Source organism: Salvia hispanica, chromosome 6 (genome assembly GCF_023119035.1).
Source record: "Salvia hispanica cultivar TCC Black 2014 chromosome 6, UniMelb_Shisp_WGS_1.0, whole genome shotgun sequence".
In the NCBI taxonomy this organism is placed as follows: domain Eukaryota; kingdom Viridiplantae; phylum Streptophyta; class Magnoliopsida; order Lamiales; family Lamiaceae; genus Salvia; species Salvia hispanica.
Window position 1 is genome coordinate 16463057 of NC_062970.1, and position 15296 is coordinate 16478352.

The 15296-nt window shown below is 37.2% G+C and overlaps 3 protein-coding genes across 4 annotated transcripts; 1 reads left to right on the forward strand and 2 right to left on the reverse strand.

The window, feature by feature from the left end:
• Positions 1-305: 305 nt before the first annotated feature.
• Positions 306-5311, forward strand: LOC125192702 (TIP41-like protein). The gene is made up of 8 exons (XM_048090331.1): positions 306-506; positions 1295-1480; positions 3335-3422; positions 3719-3832; positions 3949-4008; positions 4082-4123; positions 4385-4513; positions 5045-5311. The coding sequence occupies exons 1-8, from the start codon at positions 367-369 to the stop codon at positions 5144-5146; spliced, it is 861 nt and encodes a 286-aa protein (XP_047946288.1). The 5' UTR covers positions 306-366; the 3' UTR covers positions 5147-5311.
• Positions 5312-8214: 2903 nt separating this feature from the next.
• LOC125196744 (zinc finger protein 1-like) lies at positions 8215-9165 on the reverse strand. Its single transcript, XM_048095358.1, has one exon. The coding sequence runs from the start codon at positions 9135-9137 to the stop codon at positions 8406-8408; it is 732 nt and encodes a 243-aa protein (XP_047951315.1). The 5' UTR covers positions 9138-9165; the 3' UTR covers positions 8215-8405.
• Positions 9166-11403: 2238 nt separating this feature from the next.
• Positions 11404-14584, reverse strand: LOC125191980. 2 transcript variants are annotated; one of them, XM_048089431.1, is made up of 3 exons: positions 14309-14584; positions 13735-13895; positions 11404-11811 (listed from the first exon to the last, which is right to left on the reverse strand). In XM_048089431.1, exons 1-2 carry the CDS (start codon positions 14455-14457, stop codon positions 13745-13747), a joined length of 300 nt encoding a protein of 99 aa, XP_047945388.1. In that variant the 5' UTR covers positions 14458-14584; the 3' UTR covers positions 11404-11811; positions 13735-13744. The 2 variants fall into 2 exon arrangements, with proteins under 2 accessions (XP_047945388.1, XP_047945389.1); XM_048089432.1 differs by having other exon boundaries at positions 13777-13895; positions 14309-14581.
• Positions 14585-15296: the final 712 nt, after the last annotated feature.

Below are 15296 nucleotides of genomic sequence, written 5' to 3' on the forward strand. Positions count from 1 at the left end.
TTAGGAACATTGACAATTATTATGGTTTTCAAATTTTTTATTAGGATTTCGGATCGGGTACGAGTACCCGTAATGTCGGGTATGGGATACCCGGGTAATCCCTTCGCGGGGCGGATATTGGGATAACAAATTTGGCTAAAATCGGGTACGGATACTCGCAGATAACCCGTTTCCGCCACCCCTATAAGCCCTCTAAATTAGCATGACTAAAACGCGTGTGTTGTTTGTACTGAAAGCGCCATACAAAAGTCAAAATCGTGGATTTTTTTATTTTTCTTTCGATGCCTCTAAGTAGTGGGTTTCAAGTTTCAAGAGTAGAAACAAAGCATTCATCTTCTCGTTAAAAACACAAAAAATTAATCGGGAATGGAGTGGGAAAGTGACGAGCGGGAGCTGAAGGCCGCCGGCGCTGTGCCGCTCGGCGGCGGACGCGTCGGATTCCTCATTGGCGGTTGGGAGATCGAGACAGCCAAGCGTTCAATTCTCAACTCCTCTCTTGTCCAGCAGTACTGTCTTATTACCCCTCTCTATTTACACTTGCTTGATACTATGATAATTTATCTGTCAGTGAACTGCTGCAACTTATCCAAAAACCAGTTCACAGGTCAAAATATTTATCACGAAATAAGTTGTTCTTGTGTAGAATGATCCCGTTGTTGTCTTTGCTTTAATGCGGATGAATTGAAAATGTTGTGACATAATTTTAGTTTTTTGATCGAGTTGGAAACCCTAGCACGTTTAATTCGATAAGTTAGACAACTTTGATCTTCCAATTTTGGTGCAAGATGCCATCTTTATGCTATTTTTCTCTAATTGAGCTAGAGCAGCATTTTCTAGTAATGGTGTGTTCTCTATGATTGAAAAGGTCACTCATTTTTACACTCTTTTCACATGTTCAGTACAGTAGCATACATAATTTCTCCGGATAGAATGGAAATTTTTTCACGGGAAGCCCTCTTTCTCTCATATTCACTCCATTTCATGAGAATATTATCATGGGGTATTGGTGTGATAACATGTTCCTCCCTTTTCCCATGTTTTGCATCCTTATTCCTAAAGAACAAGTATTAAAAAATTATGGGACCACTAAAGTATGATAAAAATTTCCAATCTTTTCTTATGATTACTTTACAACCAAAGAGAACACAACATTAAGGTCAAACCACTGGGGTGGAAAATATATTCTGTCGGCGGTCAGCTAGATACGAACTATCACTTCCTGATGAACTGTAGTGTACTTTTTCTATGACATAACTTATTTGCCTCAAACATTTACAAGCTTGTGTACCCGCAGATGGGAAGAGAAGCTTCAGACAACCCATTTGCCAGAGATGGTTTTTGGTGAGAGTTGTTTGATTCTTAAGCACATCAACAGTGGCATTAAACTTCATTTTAATGCATATGATGCTCTATGTGGTTGGAAGCTGGAAGCTTTGCCTCCAGTTGAAGTTCCTGCAGCTGCTCTTTGGAAATTCCGATGGTATGCATTTTCATATACGTAGTATTAATTTTAATCTTTGTACTATGGTGATATATTGACTTTGTCACAAAATGTTATGACCTTGTTTGACTTCTGAGTTGGCTAGAGAACGATTGTAGATCCAGGAGAAGTATTGTTGGGTCAATTCCTATAATCCTATCTCCCAACTTCCAAATTTGAAGCCTTTGACTTATTTGGTGTACTCAAGAATGGCCTAGTGAATGTGTCCTCCTGGAAAATATATCTATTTAGTCTTTTTGTATGATCACTTGAGCTAGGAGTGATCCTAGATAGATTTGAAACTTGTCTCCATATTAGAAGATTTTGATTGTTATGAACAATGTATTTGATTGATTTAATATAAAAAGAAAGTGGCTTGGAGATTGTTTACCACAAAGAGCATTAAAGGTAATGCATATTAGGTTTAAATGCTGGGACCTGAGAGGTTATCTGTTTGGCCTAGCCCTATGCCCTATGCCTGAAAATGGGGAGATGAAAACACTTTTTAAGTAAATTCTTGTCATGGATTGCTTGTATAACTGAGGGGAAACATTAGATCTCAGCATCAGGTAGTTTGGTACTTTGATTTTTCAGACCTGCATCGAGTTAAGGTTTTGAAAATGCTGGAAACACCAGGGACTTGGCTGAAAACTGATCACTGAGATGATCATCTTCAATTCTTCATACAATTCAGAAAACCTCGTTTCAGTAGTTTCCTCATCTGGTCTGCTCAAATTTGATGAGCTTGGTGGAAAGGTTGATTAGTAAGACCTTGAATGACTAGAATATTGCTCAATTTCTATAGCAGTGTGCTATGATAATTCATAAATCGTTCGAAAGAGAATAAAAATTTAACAATCCTAGAAGACAGTGTTAAGCAGGATCATTTTGCTAGAAAAATTTGTTGTTAATGCAGTTGTAACTGTTTAGTCAATCCGTGGTAAGCATTTAGTTACCTGGAAGGACCAGGGGGAGTGTCCCAATATGTTTTCCTTTTGGTGGATGGTTCAAGTGTTCTCACTAACCTCTTAAAATTTTCTTTTAGTCCAACTGTCCAAGAATGTTAACTTTTCCAGTGTTCTTTTTTGAAATAATTCTATCCACAAAAGCAGTTCTAAAATTGGTTAGGGTGTTGAATGAGGGTGGTACTGAACTCAATACTGGTTAGGGTGTTGAAATAAATGACTTTTTAAATGATCAAAGGTGGTACAGAACTCAATACTGGTTTGCTAATTGGTTAGGGTGTTGAATGAGGGGAGTTCTCTTTTTGGATTGGTCCTATCCTATTCTGTATCCATATCTTTAGCTTTACGTACTTGCATTCCTAAAATTTGGGCAATGGTTTGTTGTTGGGACAAGACTTTATTATTACTTGTTTAATAGTACTATTAATTATTAGGAAAAATCTCACATGGTCAAGCATTGGATATTTGATGGTTGCTCCTTTTTTTGAACTATTGCAGTGGTAAGACTTCCATATTTGGATTAGATATATACAGCACATTCTGGAAATATTTACTGTGAGAATTAGTCTCTGAGGTTGAGACTTAAGGCTGGTAGTTTATCCCTTGGTACTACTTCAAAGATGATTATCATCACTTTGGCTTACATGTGCACGTGCTCTACAAATATTTGGTTGACATGTCTCATTTTAGATGTGGTTAATACCATTTATAGGTCAAAAAAGTTCAGGCAGCATATTGAGTGTCAATCTTTATCCCTGCATTGAGGAATAAAAAACCCAGACTAGGGCCCAACTTAGCTGTTCAGCTGAACAGCCTGAACTGATTGCCACTTTAACTTTATGATTTCTCTCACTATTCCTCTTATCATTATTTGTTCTAAATCCAACAGCCAGCCTAATGATCAGGTGATACTGGATTATGACTATACGTTCACAACTCCATACTCTGGAAGTGCTGGTGTTGAAAAAGGTCCTGAGGTGTGCCATCTTCTCTGATGCTTCTGTGCTTTGTTTTCCTCAGTAGAGGATTCATACAGTTATTGAGTTATGATGTTATCGTTGATTTTGAGATAGCAAAGGAATCAGTCATTTTAGCCACTTTATCTCTAATTCTCAGCTGCTTACTTTTCCTCATAACATGCCTGGGTGCAACTTTATATGAACTCCCAAGGAAATGGAAGGCCTTGCGATTTTTATTCATGTATATGTTGCAGTCTGCATACATTACTTCATTTTCTCAATTAAACCCTTAAAGGCTGTGTTTCGTTGATTAGTCTGGAAGAAGATCTCCTGGAGATAGTATCTGCAGTCCTCATTGGGAAGATTGCGAGGAACAAATTGACATGGTTGCATTATCAGCTAAAGAATCCATTCTATTCTATGATGAGGTATGTAATAAGTTGGTGTGTTCTTCCAGGAGCTTTTACACCAGACTCTAGATAAAATTCATTTCTGATATAGAATTTCACAAGCTATGACCAACACATATTTAATTTATCAACAGGTCGTATTGTATGAAGATGAATTGGCTGATAATGGCATCTCTCTTTTGACAGTGAAAGTGGTAAATACTTGTCTTTAGTAAATTGTTACTTTCTTTATTCCCGTATGAATGGACTGATGGGTTAATATTGCAGAGAGTTATGCCAAGTGGATGGTTTCTTCTCCTGCGCTTCTGGGTGAGCCTGTTTAAGATCTCTCACTTGTCCTTGAGCACACATCATATTAATTGCTAAAAGTTCTCTTTTATTTCTGAGTTCCCATAAGTGCTAAACAAACTTACTTTAAATACTTCCCTTTTCCTTTACTTCTGATCTATGCTAGGGTGGTATATTTTTTCGATCTATGCTCGGCGGTATATTTTTAGACTCAAGTATATAGATCATGTGTGTTACAACTCTTTTTGCTGTGATTATTCACTCTTGGGCATTGTCTTACAGCTCAGAGTTGATGGGGTGCTCATGAGGTTGAGGGACACTCGCATGCATTGTAGTTTCAAGGAGAGTACAGAACCAGTTATTCTACGAGAAATATGCTGGAGAGAAGCCACCTTTAAAGCCTTGTCGTCTGTGAGTGTTATTCATTTTTGGTTAATCAGTACAGAAATACTACCTATGTCCACAAAAAATTGACAAAGTTGTAAATGACACGAGTTTTAATGCATAATTGGTAAAGTAAGAGAGAGGGAAGGAAAATATGGTGGAAGTAGTGTAAGTGGATTGTGGGGTCCACATTTAGAATGATGTGTATATGGTAAGTATTGGTTCAAAACTTTTCATTTTTAGAATTAGTCTAATTTTGGTGGATGGCCCAAAATGGTAAAACATGTCTATTTTTTGTAGGCGGAGGTGGTAATGTTTTCTCTCTTAAAATCTGGAAAATTTTCTTGAATTTTTTTTATCGCCTTTCTTGGGTCCAAATTTTGAGTTTGACTCATGACATTCGTTACTGCATTACTTCTTAATCTGGATTTTAGCTTATACACCTCAAATTTTAAAAAAATTGATATTCTAAACTAGTTTTGCACTCGTTTTAATAGGTTCATTCCTTTACCGTTTCCTTTTTCTCATTTTGATGTTACTCTATGTCAATTGTTGCAGAAAGGATACCCTACAGAGTCTTCTGCATACAGTGATCCTGGCACCATCAGTGAGAGGCTCCCAGTGGCCATGCGCAAAACCCAAAAGCTTATATTAAAATAAATACTGTAAGCTATATCAAGACTTTAGCTTTATTTAAAATCTTAAGTAATAACTTAAGAAATACTTGTCTATCTTCTTGAAGAATTTAGAGCAATATGTAATGTAGATTCGAACTTGTTTTGAGGAAACTATACCTATTTGATGTGAAAGTTTCGCTTTTAATTATTCTTCTGTGGTTTTATGCTCTTCTTTTATTTTTAAACGATCTCTTCAATATTTGGGAAAGGTTTTGGAGGCACTAGTCAGTGGGTAATTGAAAGAAATCAGACTTGTTGCATGCGTGTGATTTTCTAATAGAAGTAAAGGCTAGAGAATGACGAACAAGAACATATATGAACCTATACTGGAAATAAAGAATTGAAAGAACAGGATCTGGAAATAACTGAATGGAATTAACCTAATGAAAGAAATACAATAAACTAATCCTCATGAAGGAGGCCACGGTCTGTAACTGTCCAGATTAATGATCTCTCCAAAGATACGCTGCTCTCATACTTAAGTGCTTTTTATAATAATCCTATATCCCTAAAATATCAAATCAAATCCTAACTAATTAAGTAAATAAAACCTAATCAAATCCTAACTAAATATTAAGTCTCTCTGTAACCAAATCTCATTCTCTATCATTTTCTTGATAGGAAACATTACATAAAAAGGACAAATATAGTGAGGCATGTAGATAGCAGTCTGGATAGGAAAATGACTAGCCTGTAAGAGAAAATGAGAGCTCTGCCTGTGTTAGGCACTCAGGAATGGAAGCCCTAACTTCACCCAAAAAGCAAGCTCAAAAGTGGAGGCTTTTTACTTAAGTACCCACCCATAATTGCTTATGGGTTCAATGTGGATTGTAACAAGTATTGAAGGCCAGATATCCAAGGATGGCTCACACTTCGGGGAGCCTTCTATCAAACCAGGCATGTCGCTTTTGGGAGATTGAATCAAATTGTTTTTTTTTTTTTTTTTTTTTTTTTTTTTTGAAGTACATGCAAGTTGGCCAATACCGAATCATCAAAACTTACATAATTCCTACTATTTCCCACATTAACATGCCCATATATGATCCACCTTTAATTAATTGTTTCACTACTACATCGAAACACCGCCACTCCATCAACCCACTTTCAGCTTCTCGTCCTCGTCGGAGCTGGAGCCATTCCAGTGTGTGGGAAGGGGCACTCTGCCGCTCTCAATATGTTTGACATCTTCGAGGAGGATCTGATAGTGGGCCTGCACCTCCTCCGGTGTCCGTGTGCCCACCACTCTCGCCACCTTGCCCCACCTGTCCGGGATGTTCTCCCCGAACTCCGCCAACGCCTTCTCAAAATCCTTTTTCTCCTTAGCACTCCACTTCATGGAGCTTGATGCCATTTCACTCTACCTACTTACAATCTTGTAACACTAATTCTACCTCAAACTCAACACTTATTTAATATGGAGTATAGATTGAACCAAATTGTTAGCACTCAAGAATGGATTCCTAAACACCGCTCAAAGATTGGTTGCCACTTAAGTACCCACCCATATTTGTGTATGAGTTTGATGTGCGATCTTAACAGCCTGACTATGTAAAAGTCTAACAGATGTTGATGTACGTCTTCTGTAATATCTTTAGTTAATCACATCAGCCATTGCACATAAGAGGAATGGTTGGTTGTTTACAGCATAGCTAATCATGAAAGATGCTGGTGACACTTGTTGGTGGAGCCAATAATTGGCGTATTAGTAATACCTAGAGCCATGGATGTTAATTTTTGTTGACATCATTAGAAAAGTGAGATGGTATTATGTCCTGGCTTTCCATATTCATTTGCTTCCTGGAAGATGACAGACTCATCAGCGAGGCTTTTGAAACTTAAGTGCGGATAATAGTTATGAGATACTTAGCGAATTTTATTTACCCAACTGCAGCTTATGTACATTGTACAGACAGTACAGTAAGCCTTGACAGATGAGAAGGAAAAAGGAGCCAATTAAGAAATCCTCTCGGTAAACCCTCACAATGAGCTCTTCAGTTCTCCAAAACATCTTCAAAAGATCAGATCTATCAACCGAGTTTCTGAATTGGGGACTAAGTTTTGGTTATATATTTTCTGTAATTAGTCTCCATAATAAATTAAGGATACACCATTTAAAGAACTAGGCAGATGCAACAATTGATCGGTGAATTATTGGTAGTTCTATAGGGGAGCCTGCACAAAATGGGAGGTTGTTCAGTACCAATTCTTATAGTACTGTTCAAGGAGTTGATAAACCAACCCCGTGCCTTTATCATCTAGAATGATCCAGCTTCTCATTTCTATGGCAATCTCATAATTTTGTGGTTAGGGATCCACTGTTGGCTTGCTTTGCCGCTTCTCCAGCTGTAAATTTGATTTTCTCACTTGCAGTCTCCTAAGCACAATCCTTTTTTATTTATACTGATAGTTGCTATCCACCTGCATTACGCTTGATCTTTAGACTATTATTATTTTGGCTCAGAGATGCTAAAGATTGATGAGTGTATTAATTGTTATAAAATTTCCATGATATATTCTCACCCCTATAATATGTTTTGGGTTAATGTCATAATTTGCAAGTTTGTGTGTAATCATTAATTAAAGTTTTACTGTATTTAGATCTTTCTAACCCAATTTTCAGTTATCTGAGGGTGTTGTTAAGGGGGCATATGGCAGATTACCTGTGTATATTATGTAATAAGCATAGAGAAAAGTAACAGTATGTACTTGGATACAAATACAATATAGAATGTTCAGTGGTATTTTATGCTTGGAACTATTCAGAGTCTTTTAGAAATGCAAAATAAGTAGATATTTGATCAAATTAAATGAATTTCTGGAAGTTATGTGATCAGTGATGGAAACAACTGCTGCACCTAGAATTTTCAATCGGATGCTTCAAAGAAACAATTGTAACAAGGAAACAAGGACGCTAATATGGCTAAACAGATGAGGCTGCTAACACTCTTCTTTCATTATTTCACACACCCAGTAAAAACATAGTGGACTTTTGACAGGGAAACATGCAGTGCAAGAAGTGCTTAGAGAGTAGGGATACAGGTTTTAGGTGTCTACTATCAGATTTGCAGTCTGTAATTTATTGTTGTACTCACTAGATTACAAATAAAGAGCAGGAACTAAAAATAATGAACTTCAGCAATTTCACACTGAGCTTTAAGTAGCCACTCCTATCTTCTGGCAAATATCTAGAAAGCATAGGTTACAATAAAATCTATAATACTTGCCCTCGCAGAAACATAATTTTAAAGTTTGAGATTTAAGTCGAGCATAGTTGAGTTGGATGATTTCTGCTCTGGTTGTTGAGGTTCCGGTCTGAAGCTTCCAGGCCACATCAAATCTGCTGCTACTTCCAGTGTGCCATGCTGCTGTGCTATTCCAAATCTCGTGTTAGCCTCACCAAGTCTGGCTACAGTCGTATTTTCATCTCTGGCAGGTTTGTGCAGATGGGAATGGGCTTGGACCCCAAGTGATCTTAACATGGAAGTGCGGATAGTTATGGGCAGGGCCATCATTGCCATCTTTTTGTGCAACTGATAATGTCGTACTGCGCCTCTTTCCCTTTTGTGAGCATTTTGGTGTCCACCCAATGCCTGTGAGCTGTAGAACTTTCGCATGCAGAAGTTGCATGAGAAAACCTTGGGTGAAGCACGTCTTGATTGTACCTCAGATTCTCTGGATGCTTGTGATGGTTCCCCTCTGAGGCTCAAATTCAACTCCTCTCCTGGATTCAGTTGTGGTGTTCCTTGATCACTAGTTTCTTCAGTTGGCATCTTAGTTTGTTGTAGCAGTGAATTTCTTCCTTGCAGAAATCTCCTCTTCTCAATGCGCAGTTCACTTGTTGGTGTTGATTGTTGAAAGCACAGTGTTGAAGGGAGGTAATCTGTTGAATCCTTCTCTTGATTCTCAAATGGTTCTATAAATGAGGGATGGAATAATTTGAGACTGACTAGATGAAGCATAGTTGTATAAGACATCTTAGATCTATCATATGTCTCATCACTGTCCCCACTAGGTGATGCTTGGGTCTTCCGATAGGGGATGATTACGTCATCTTTAATTGTTGCCTCTGTCAAGTTTGAGATTCCCCACTCACCATTTTTTCTCCTTATCTGTTGAAAGCACTTCAACTTTAGTTGGTTTATATTGGATCAGTTAAAAGTAAACTACCACTTACGGTCAAGTCAAATCCTTATATTTTCTTTTATGCCTTCCATGATATGATCAACTTCAAATTTATTACTACAACTTTATACGATTACGGTAAAGAATTCCTGTATGATGTTATCTTGATCAGCTTTAGAAAATCTGATCTTAAACCAAAAGTTATTGGAATCATATCAGCTATTATTCTGATCTCTTGTGGTAACTTTTCTTCCATGCTTTTTCGCTTCGGTTGACGTTAGTTTCTAAAAGCTCCTAGGTCAGGTAGGTACGCAATATAATAGAGATGGAACCCACCTATAAAATGTGTTCCCTCCATAATGGAAGTGTGAGTGAATAATAAGATCGATATAGTATAAAGATGTGGGGTGCTAGTGGCTGCGGAGTTATATTGCACTGTGTGTTTTATATTTTTTATCCATGAAAGTCTCGTTGAAGGTGGTGGGCCTGGAAACTTGGAAATAATGTTTGCAACAGTAGGATAAAAAAAAGAGATTTGTGGTTATCATAAGCAGTAGATGTTTAGTTTCATATGAGAACATGAGTATCAAGGTGGGTGTGCCTTGATTTGGGGCTTCTTGGCAGTTCTTGTGCCTCTCTGGCATTTACTGTGCACTACTGTGTCCTTTGAACTGAAACTTTTGACCTTGTTTATTAGATAAACTTTATTTCCCATCTTCGAATGGCTAATCAATCAACTTTATGGTGTGGTGAGTGTGTCTTATGCTACTCGGGCCTCTAATCACACACACAACAATACCTTTCTTATCCAGTGCCGAGATTGTGTCCACTTACCATGTGACTTGAGTTCTAGGTTGTGGGTTTTGTAGTACTATTAGGTTATGAAACTAGTGGTATAACAAGCCACTTACAAGCAAAGTTTATGTTCTTGGCTTGAAAATTGAAAATTTTGAGGGTTTAGCAATTTGCTTTGTGATTCTTGTCCCTGCATCTGGGAAGGATCGGAAATTTTATGTACCATGAGTTCCTGTGGGGGATTCGATGGTCATTATGGCAGGTCATTGTGTGCATTAATGAAATTTCACTTGTGGTATTGTAATATCGAATTAGAGTTTATTAATCTTCGGTTATGGCTTATTGTGTGCCACTGCCTCCTTTGCAAATTGAGATGTTGATTTGAGGGGCATGATACAGATGCCGTTGTCAATGGAACTAGTTGTCTTAGCTTTCCAGACTTGAAAAGATAACCAGAAAGAAAAAGGAGAGATTAGATTCTCTGAACTATATTATGTGGAAGTAAATGAGATTATTATATTTTGATTACGTCGAATAAAATAGGGATGTAGGAGTACTATTGAACATAAATCTGGATATGGTTTTGCAAAATCATCCCAATTCCTTTTGTAGTTCCATGACTTGATGATAAGGTTACTTTTGCACAGTTGAAAGATTCGAAAATCGACCTCGAGCATGAAGAATCTTGAGTTACCCCTGAAACATAGAGATCCTATGAATTATTGATTATTAAAGGACCAGTTTGAAAAGGATGCTTAAAGTACTTGTGCTTGGCCAACTTAAGCCTCTTCTCATAGAATAAGTTTGATGCTTTTAATTACTATACCAACTCGTGGCATGTTACATAGGTTTTGTGTGGTCCCGATATTATTGGTCATTCAAGGACCACTCTAACAATATCTTGAACGATATGTGACGCAACATGATATTTTTCTTCTTAACTGGATGGATTCAATGTATTATGGACATTCCTTCATGTGGGGAAGATGTTATTTGTTATTGCTATGAACTCAGGGCCACTCGTCTCTTTTCTTCAGTATGTGTTGTATCCAGCACAATGCTGTTACGCGTAAGATGTGATGAAATGAAATATGACCGATGGAAGAATTCGGGCGACCAAGGAAATATCATAGCCCATTTGAGAAACTATTTTCTTGATCAAATCCTCGTCCCGATTGTGAATGAATCAAGTGGAATGCTGGGCACAATACTTCGACAGTAGTCCACACTGCCTCTAATTGGATTTTTAATAATCTTGACATCATTCAATATAGTTTTCAAGAGCAACAAATAGATAATTGACAACTGCACGCGACAAATGGATAATCGGTTCAAGAACAAAACTTAACACAAAACCATGCCGATCAGAAAAGGGCTAAGTTTACAATTGCAAAGGGGCATTACTAACTCGCACTCTTTGCTCAATTGAAGTTAATCGAGCACCACGAATGAAAATTTCTGCCAGTAAAAATTGTTGCAGCATAGTTTAAGGGATAAAGGTAGTAAAAAATGAGCGAGGGCAACTACCAGTAATACACACTATTCAGCTGCCTAAAAATGTCTTTAATTTAGACTCTACCTGAAACAGTCTAAACTAAGAAAACAGGAAAAATGCATATTATTGATTTAATTTCAATTTTTCCCCAAAGGGGAAATTCCTGCAAAACCACCTATTAACCAAGTCCAAGATTTGAGCGCACTGGCCCTTCCGGTCCAAATATATTCAGGTACCTGCAACAATGCAAAACTTGATATATTAATGGAATGACAAGTGCAGGAACTTCAGGGTTCTGGTTTACCTAAAATAATTGAAATTAGGTTAGAAGAACATGAAGATGTCTGCTTAGAATATGCTTGGCAAGTCATTAGTCACTTCAAGAATCATTAGCGTGTAGAGCCACTTGTTTTTCCATCACTAACGCAGGGAGCTGAACAGATATCCTAAAGGCGACAAATTAAGTAACAAATCCCAAAGTACTTTAATAGTTCTAAAAAGGGCTCCATGTCATGCAAAAGTCCTACAAGCAGACAAGCCCATGTCTCATTTCTTTGCCCAATTTTCTCTGATCTACAATTGCTAAAACAATAACCCATCACACAAGGAGTTTGCCAAACTAACGTTCATTAACAGGTTTTTACTAATACGTATATCTTAAATTGGTACACAATGTGGGGCATATATAATTGGTAAGTACTAATGATAAGTCTAAATAAAAAACCAAATAATACTAGATTCTCATGACAAAATGAATACATGCAGCCGATAAGAAAAGCATAGAAACACACAATTCTATACCTAAGCTCTACATAGAAAATTATGATAATGTACATGTCTGAGTAACCATAGCCCCCCATGGGCAAAAGCATAATTGGGTAAATAACCGATAAGATTATGGAAGTTAATATTCTTTCATTTATTGATACTGCACTATTCATTCTAGTTACTAGTTCCTACCACTTTTCTACTTACCGTTTATGTGGTTTGACTAGTCAAAGATATAAAAATTAATCATGAACGAAAACCAATTACACGGGTCCAACAATGAACAAATAGATAATATCCACATATAGCCACTGCATTTCAGATTCAGCTATCATAATCCTAAAATGAAAGTGAACAGAAATGTTTCAGAGACCACATAATCTTTCTTTGAACAATGGAAGCTGGAACCAGGGCCCAGGGGAGCTTCCATCAATTTGTATCAGATAAGAAAGAAAAGGTTGTACATTGTAATCTTGATCTACTGACGTTACTAACTGAGAGAAGATGAGGAAGTAAAATAGATTATCACCTTGTGGCAACCGAAGAATTGCTTCTATGCACAACCAATTAGTATTGACAATGTTATAATTTAAGAGCATTGTAGCCATTTTGGGCAACTCAAATTACAGGCTTAAATCAATAAAATCATTTCTGAAAAACCTATATATAGAAACCAAGAAAATTCAAATAAAACATTTTCGAGCAAGGGATGACTAATCATCCTACATATATCAGTAATAATTTCCTTATACACTAAAAGATGCAATTTAAAAGATCATATTCAGGTCTACATTCTTGGGTAGAGCCTTATTATTTTCCCAAAATCCTCATGATACTTATGTAACAGCTAATTACAACTGAAATATATCTTCAATCCCAAAAGACTTAATACTAACTAGATCACAACATGCATATGTATAAGTAAAAAAAGAAAAAAAAAGAGGGATAGATGCATAGTAGTAGAAAATGCATGTAAAGTGTAAACTTAACTAGATCTATTAAATATCAGCTACTAGTGGATATGTTTATGTTGCATAGTCAGTTTGCATAATTGGATATGTTATTATGTTTATGATACACTTTGCTACTATTGAACAATAAATGGTTCTTGAAATATATTCCAATTTCTTCAAGTCCTGCCTTCTTTGAATGAAATATCAGCTAACCTTACCCTTATTCAACTACTGTGACCATTAAGAAATTCCAATTACTGAACTTCTTATCAACTAACACTTTATAACGTGAAACTACATGGTAATTACACCCTTTAGTTCAGTAAAACATTCACATATAGCACCATCTGTTGGGAAACTAGAGCAACAAAAGTTTTTCAGTTTATCCACATGCATCTACCACAAGCACAATCCTAATGACAGTAGCATTAGACTCACAAAGAAACTATTAGCGATCCTGACAAGAACGGCAGAGAGTACCATGGGACAGCTCACAGAAAGCTCGCACATTGTCAGCCAAATGAGATGTCAACCTTGTTCCTGCCACTGTCCTATGCAGTGACAATAGCGACTGGGTGCATCCCAGCTCCCCCAGTGTGCTGCATCAAATTATCAAACTAAGAGCATCAGCAAAAGTGTAAAAGAGTAGATACATCCCCACACCACAATGAGCTGGGAATAAAGAATAATCACATTCCAATGGCAACCTTCAGCCGGCACTGAAGTTCAACTAGTAATAATTCAATGCGGCAGTTTCTCGTTGATTGTGAAATCCTAGCAACTAAGGCTTCAAATTGATTAGAAAGTCTGGCAAATTGATGTTTCTTCCGGAAAAAGAAACTAAATTCTCGTATAGGAAAGCAGAAAAATCATACAAAGATGTGAGAAATATTTTTTCATTTATCCAAACTTAGAAAACGTGCGAGAACATATGCAACGCTGGATTGAGAAACTGCTCCCTCAAAATTCGAAGATACAATTAATTAATGGGGGGGGAGGACAAAATTTAGACCTGGGATTGGAGAAGGAGAGGCGGCGTGAATTGAGGCGAGAGGAAGAAACAGGAGGAGAACGCAGGGGGGCGTGTGGCGGCGATGAGCGGGGAGTGGAAGCCCTAGCGGCGGACATCAGCGATCGGGAAAGCGAACCGCGCCAAGCCATTGTTGCTGCTTCCTTCGTGTGGGGAAAATGCGAGGGTTTTAGAAAACGATACACTGCTGTAGAATGCACGGGTATACAGTATACTGCTACACAATGCAGCTTCAATACAAGATACAATGTACTACTCTATAATAAAAAATGAACAATATATACTCTCTTTGGGCATATTTTGAGAGAGACATAGATTTTAATACATCTACTAATTAACAAATTATTAATAGAGATAAAAAGAAAAAAAGGGATTTGAGTTTATCACATTCGAAAGAGAAAAAATTATTAAAAATAAAAAAACATTTTTTTTATAGGACCGATCATAATACTACGGGAAACACGTATGAATAGCAAGAAGTATTACAAGAGACTGAGTGGAGTGTCGCAGCCGGAGCGCGAGCCATCCCCAGTGCAATATGAGTCAGTTGGTCTCCAAACACACACAACTCCCAAAACATCTTCAAGATTATGCTTAGTTTATTTTATTAGGTTCTCACTCTGTCCGTCATTAGAAATCTTATTTCTTAGCAGCACGAGTTTTAAGAAATGTTAAGAAAAGTGGGTGGAAAAAAGTAATAGGTGTCCCACTTGTATATTTTAGTTTTAAATAAAATATGAGTGAAATGTGTTAGTGGAAGGTGAGACCCACCCTATTACCATTTATGGTAAAAGTGAATCGGGACTTCTATTCGCGAACGGACTAAAACGACAAAAGGGGACTCCTATTCGCGGACGGAGGGAGTCGTAATTATCACTTTTAGATCTTATTTTGATAATTTTAATATTTTAAATTGAGTTGAAATCCTGGCCGAATTTTTTTTGTGGTTATTTACTGGATTGACTAGGAG

Bases quoted from the DNA above. Each gene is read 5' to 3' on its own strand.
- LOC125192702 (XM_048090331.1), top strand. From the start codon at position 367: ATGGAGTGGGAAAGTGACGAGCGGGAGCTGAAGGCCGCCGGCGCTGTG. The intron at 1,481-3,334 runs GTATGCATTTTC...TAAATCCAACAG, and splicing joins GCTCTTTGGAAATTCCGATG to CCAGCCTAATGATCAGGTGA. The intron at 3,833-3,948 runs GTATGTAATAAG...ATTTATCAACAG, and splicing joins CCATTCTATTCTATGATGAG to GTCGTATTGTATGAAGATGA.
- LOC125196744 (XM_048095358.1), bottom strand. From the start codon at position 9,137: ATGTCTTATACAACTATGCTTCATCTAGTCAGTCTCAAATTATTCCAT.
- LOC125191980 (XM_048089431.1), bottom strand. From the start codon at position 14,457: ATGGCTTGGCGCGGTTCGCTTTCCCGATCGCTGATGTCCGCCGCTAGG. The intron at 13,896-14,308 runs GTCTAAATTTTG...AATTTGATGCAG, and splicing joins CTCTCCTTCTCCAATCCCAG to CACACTGGGGGAGCTGGGAT.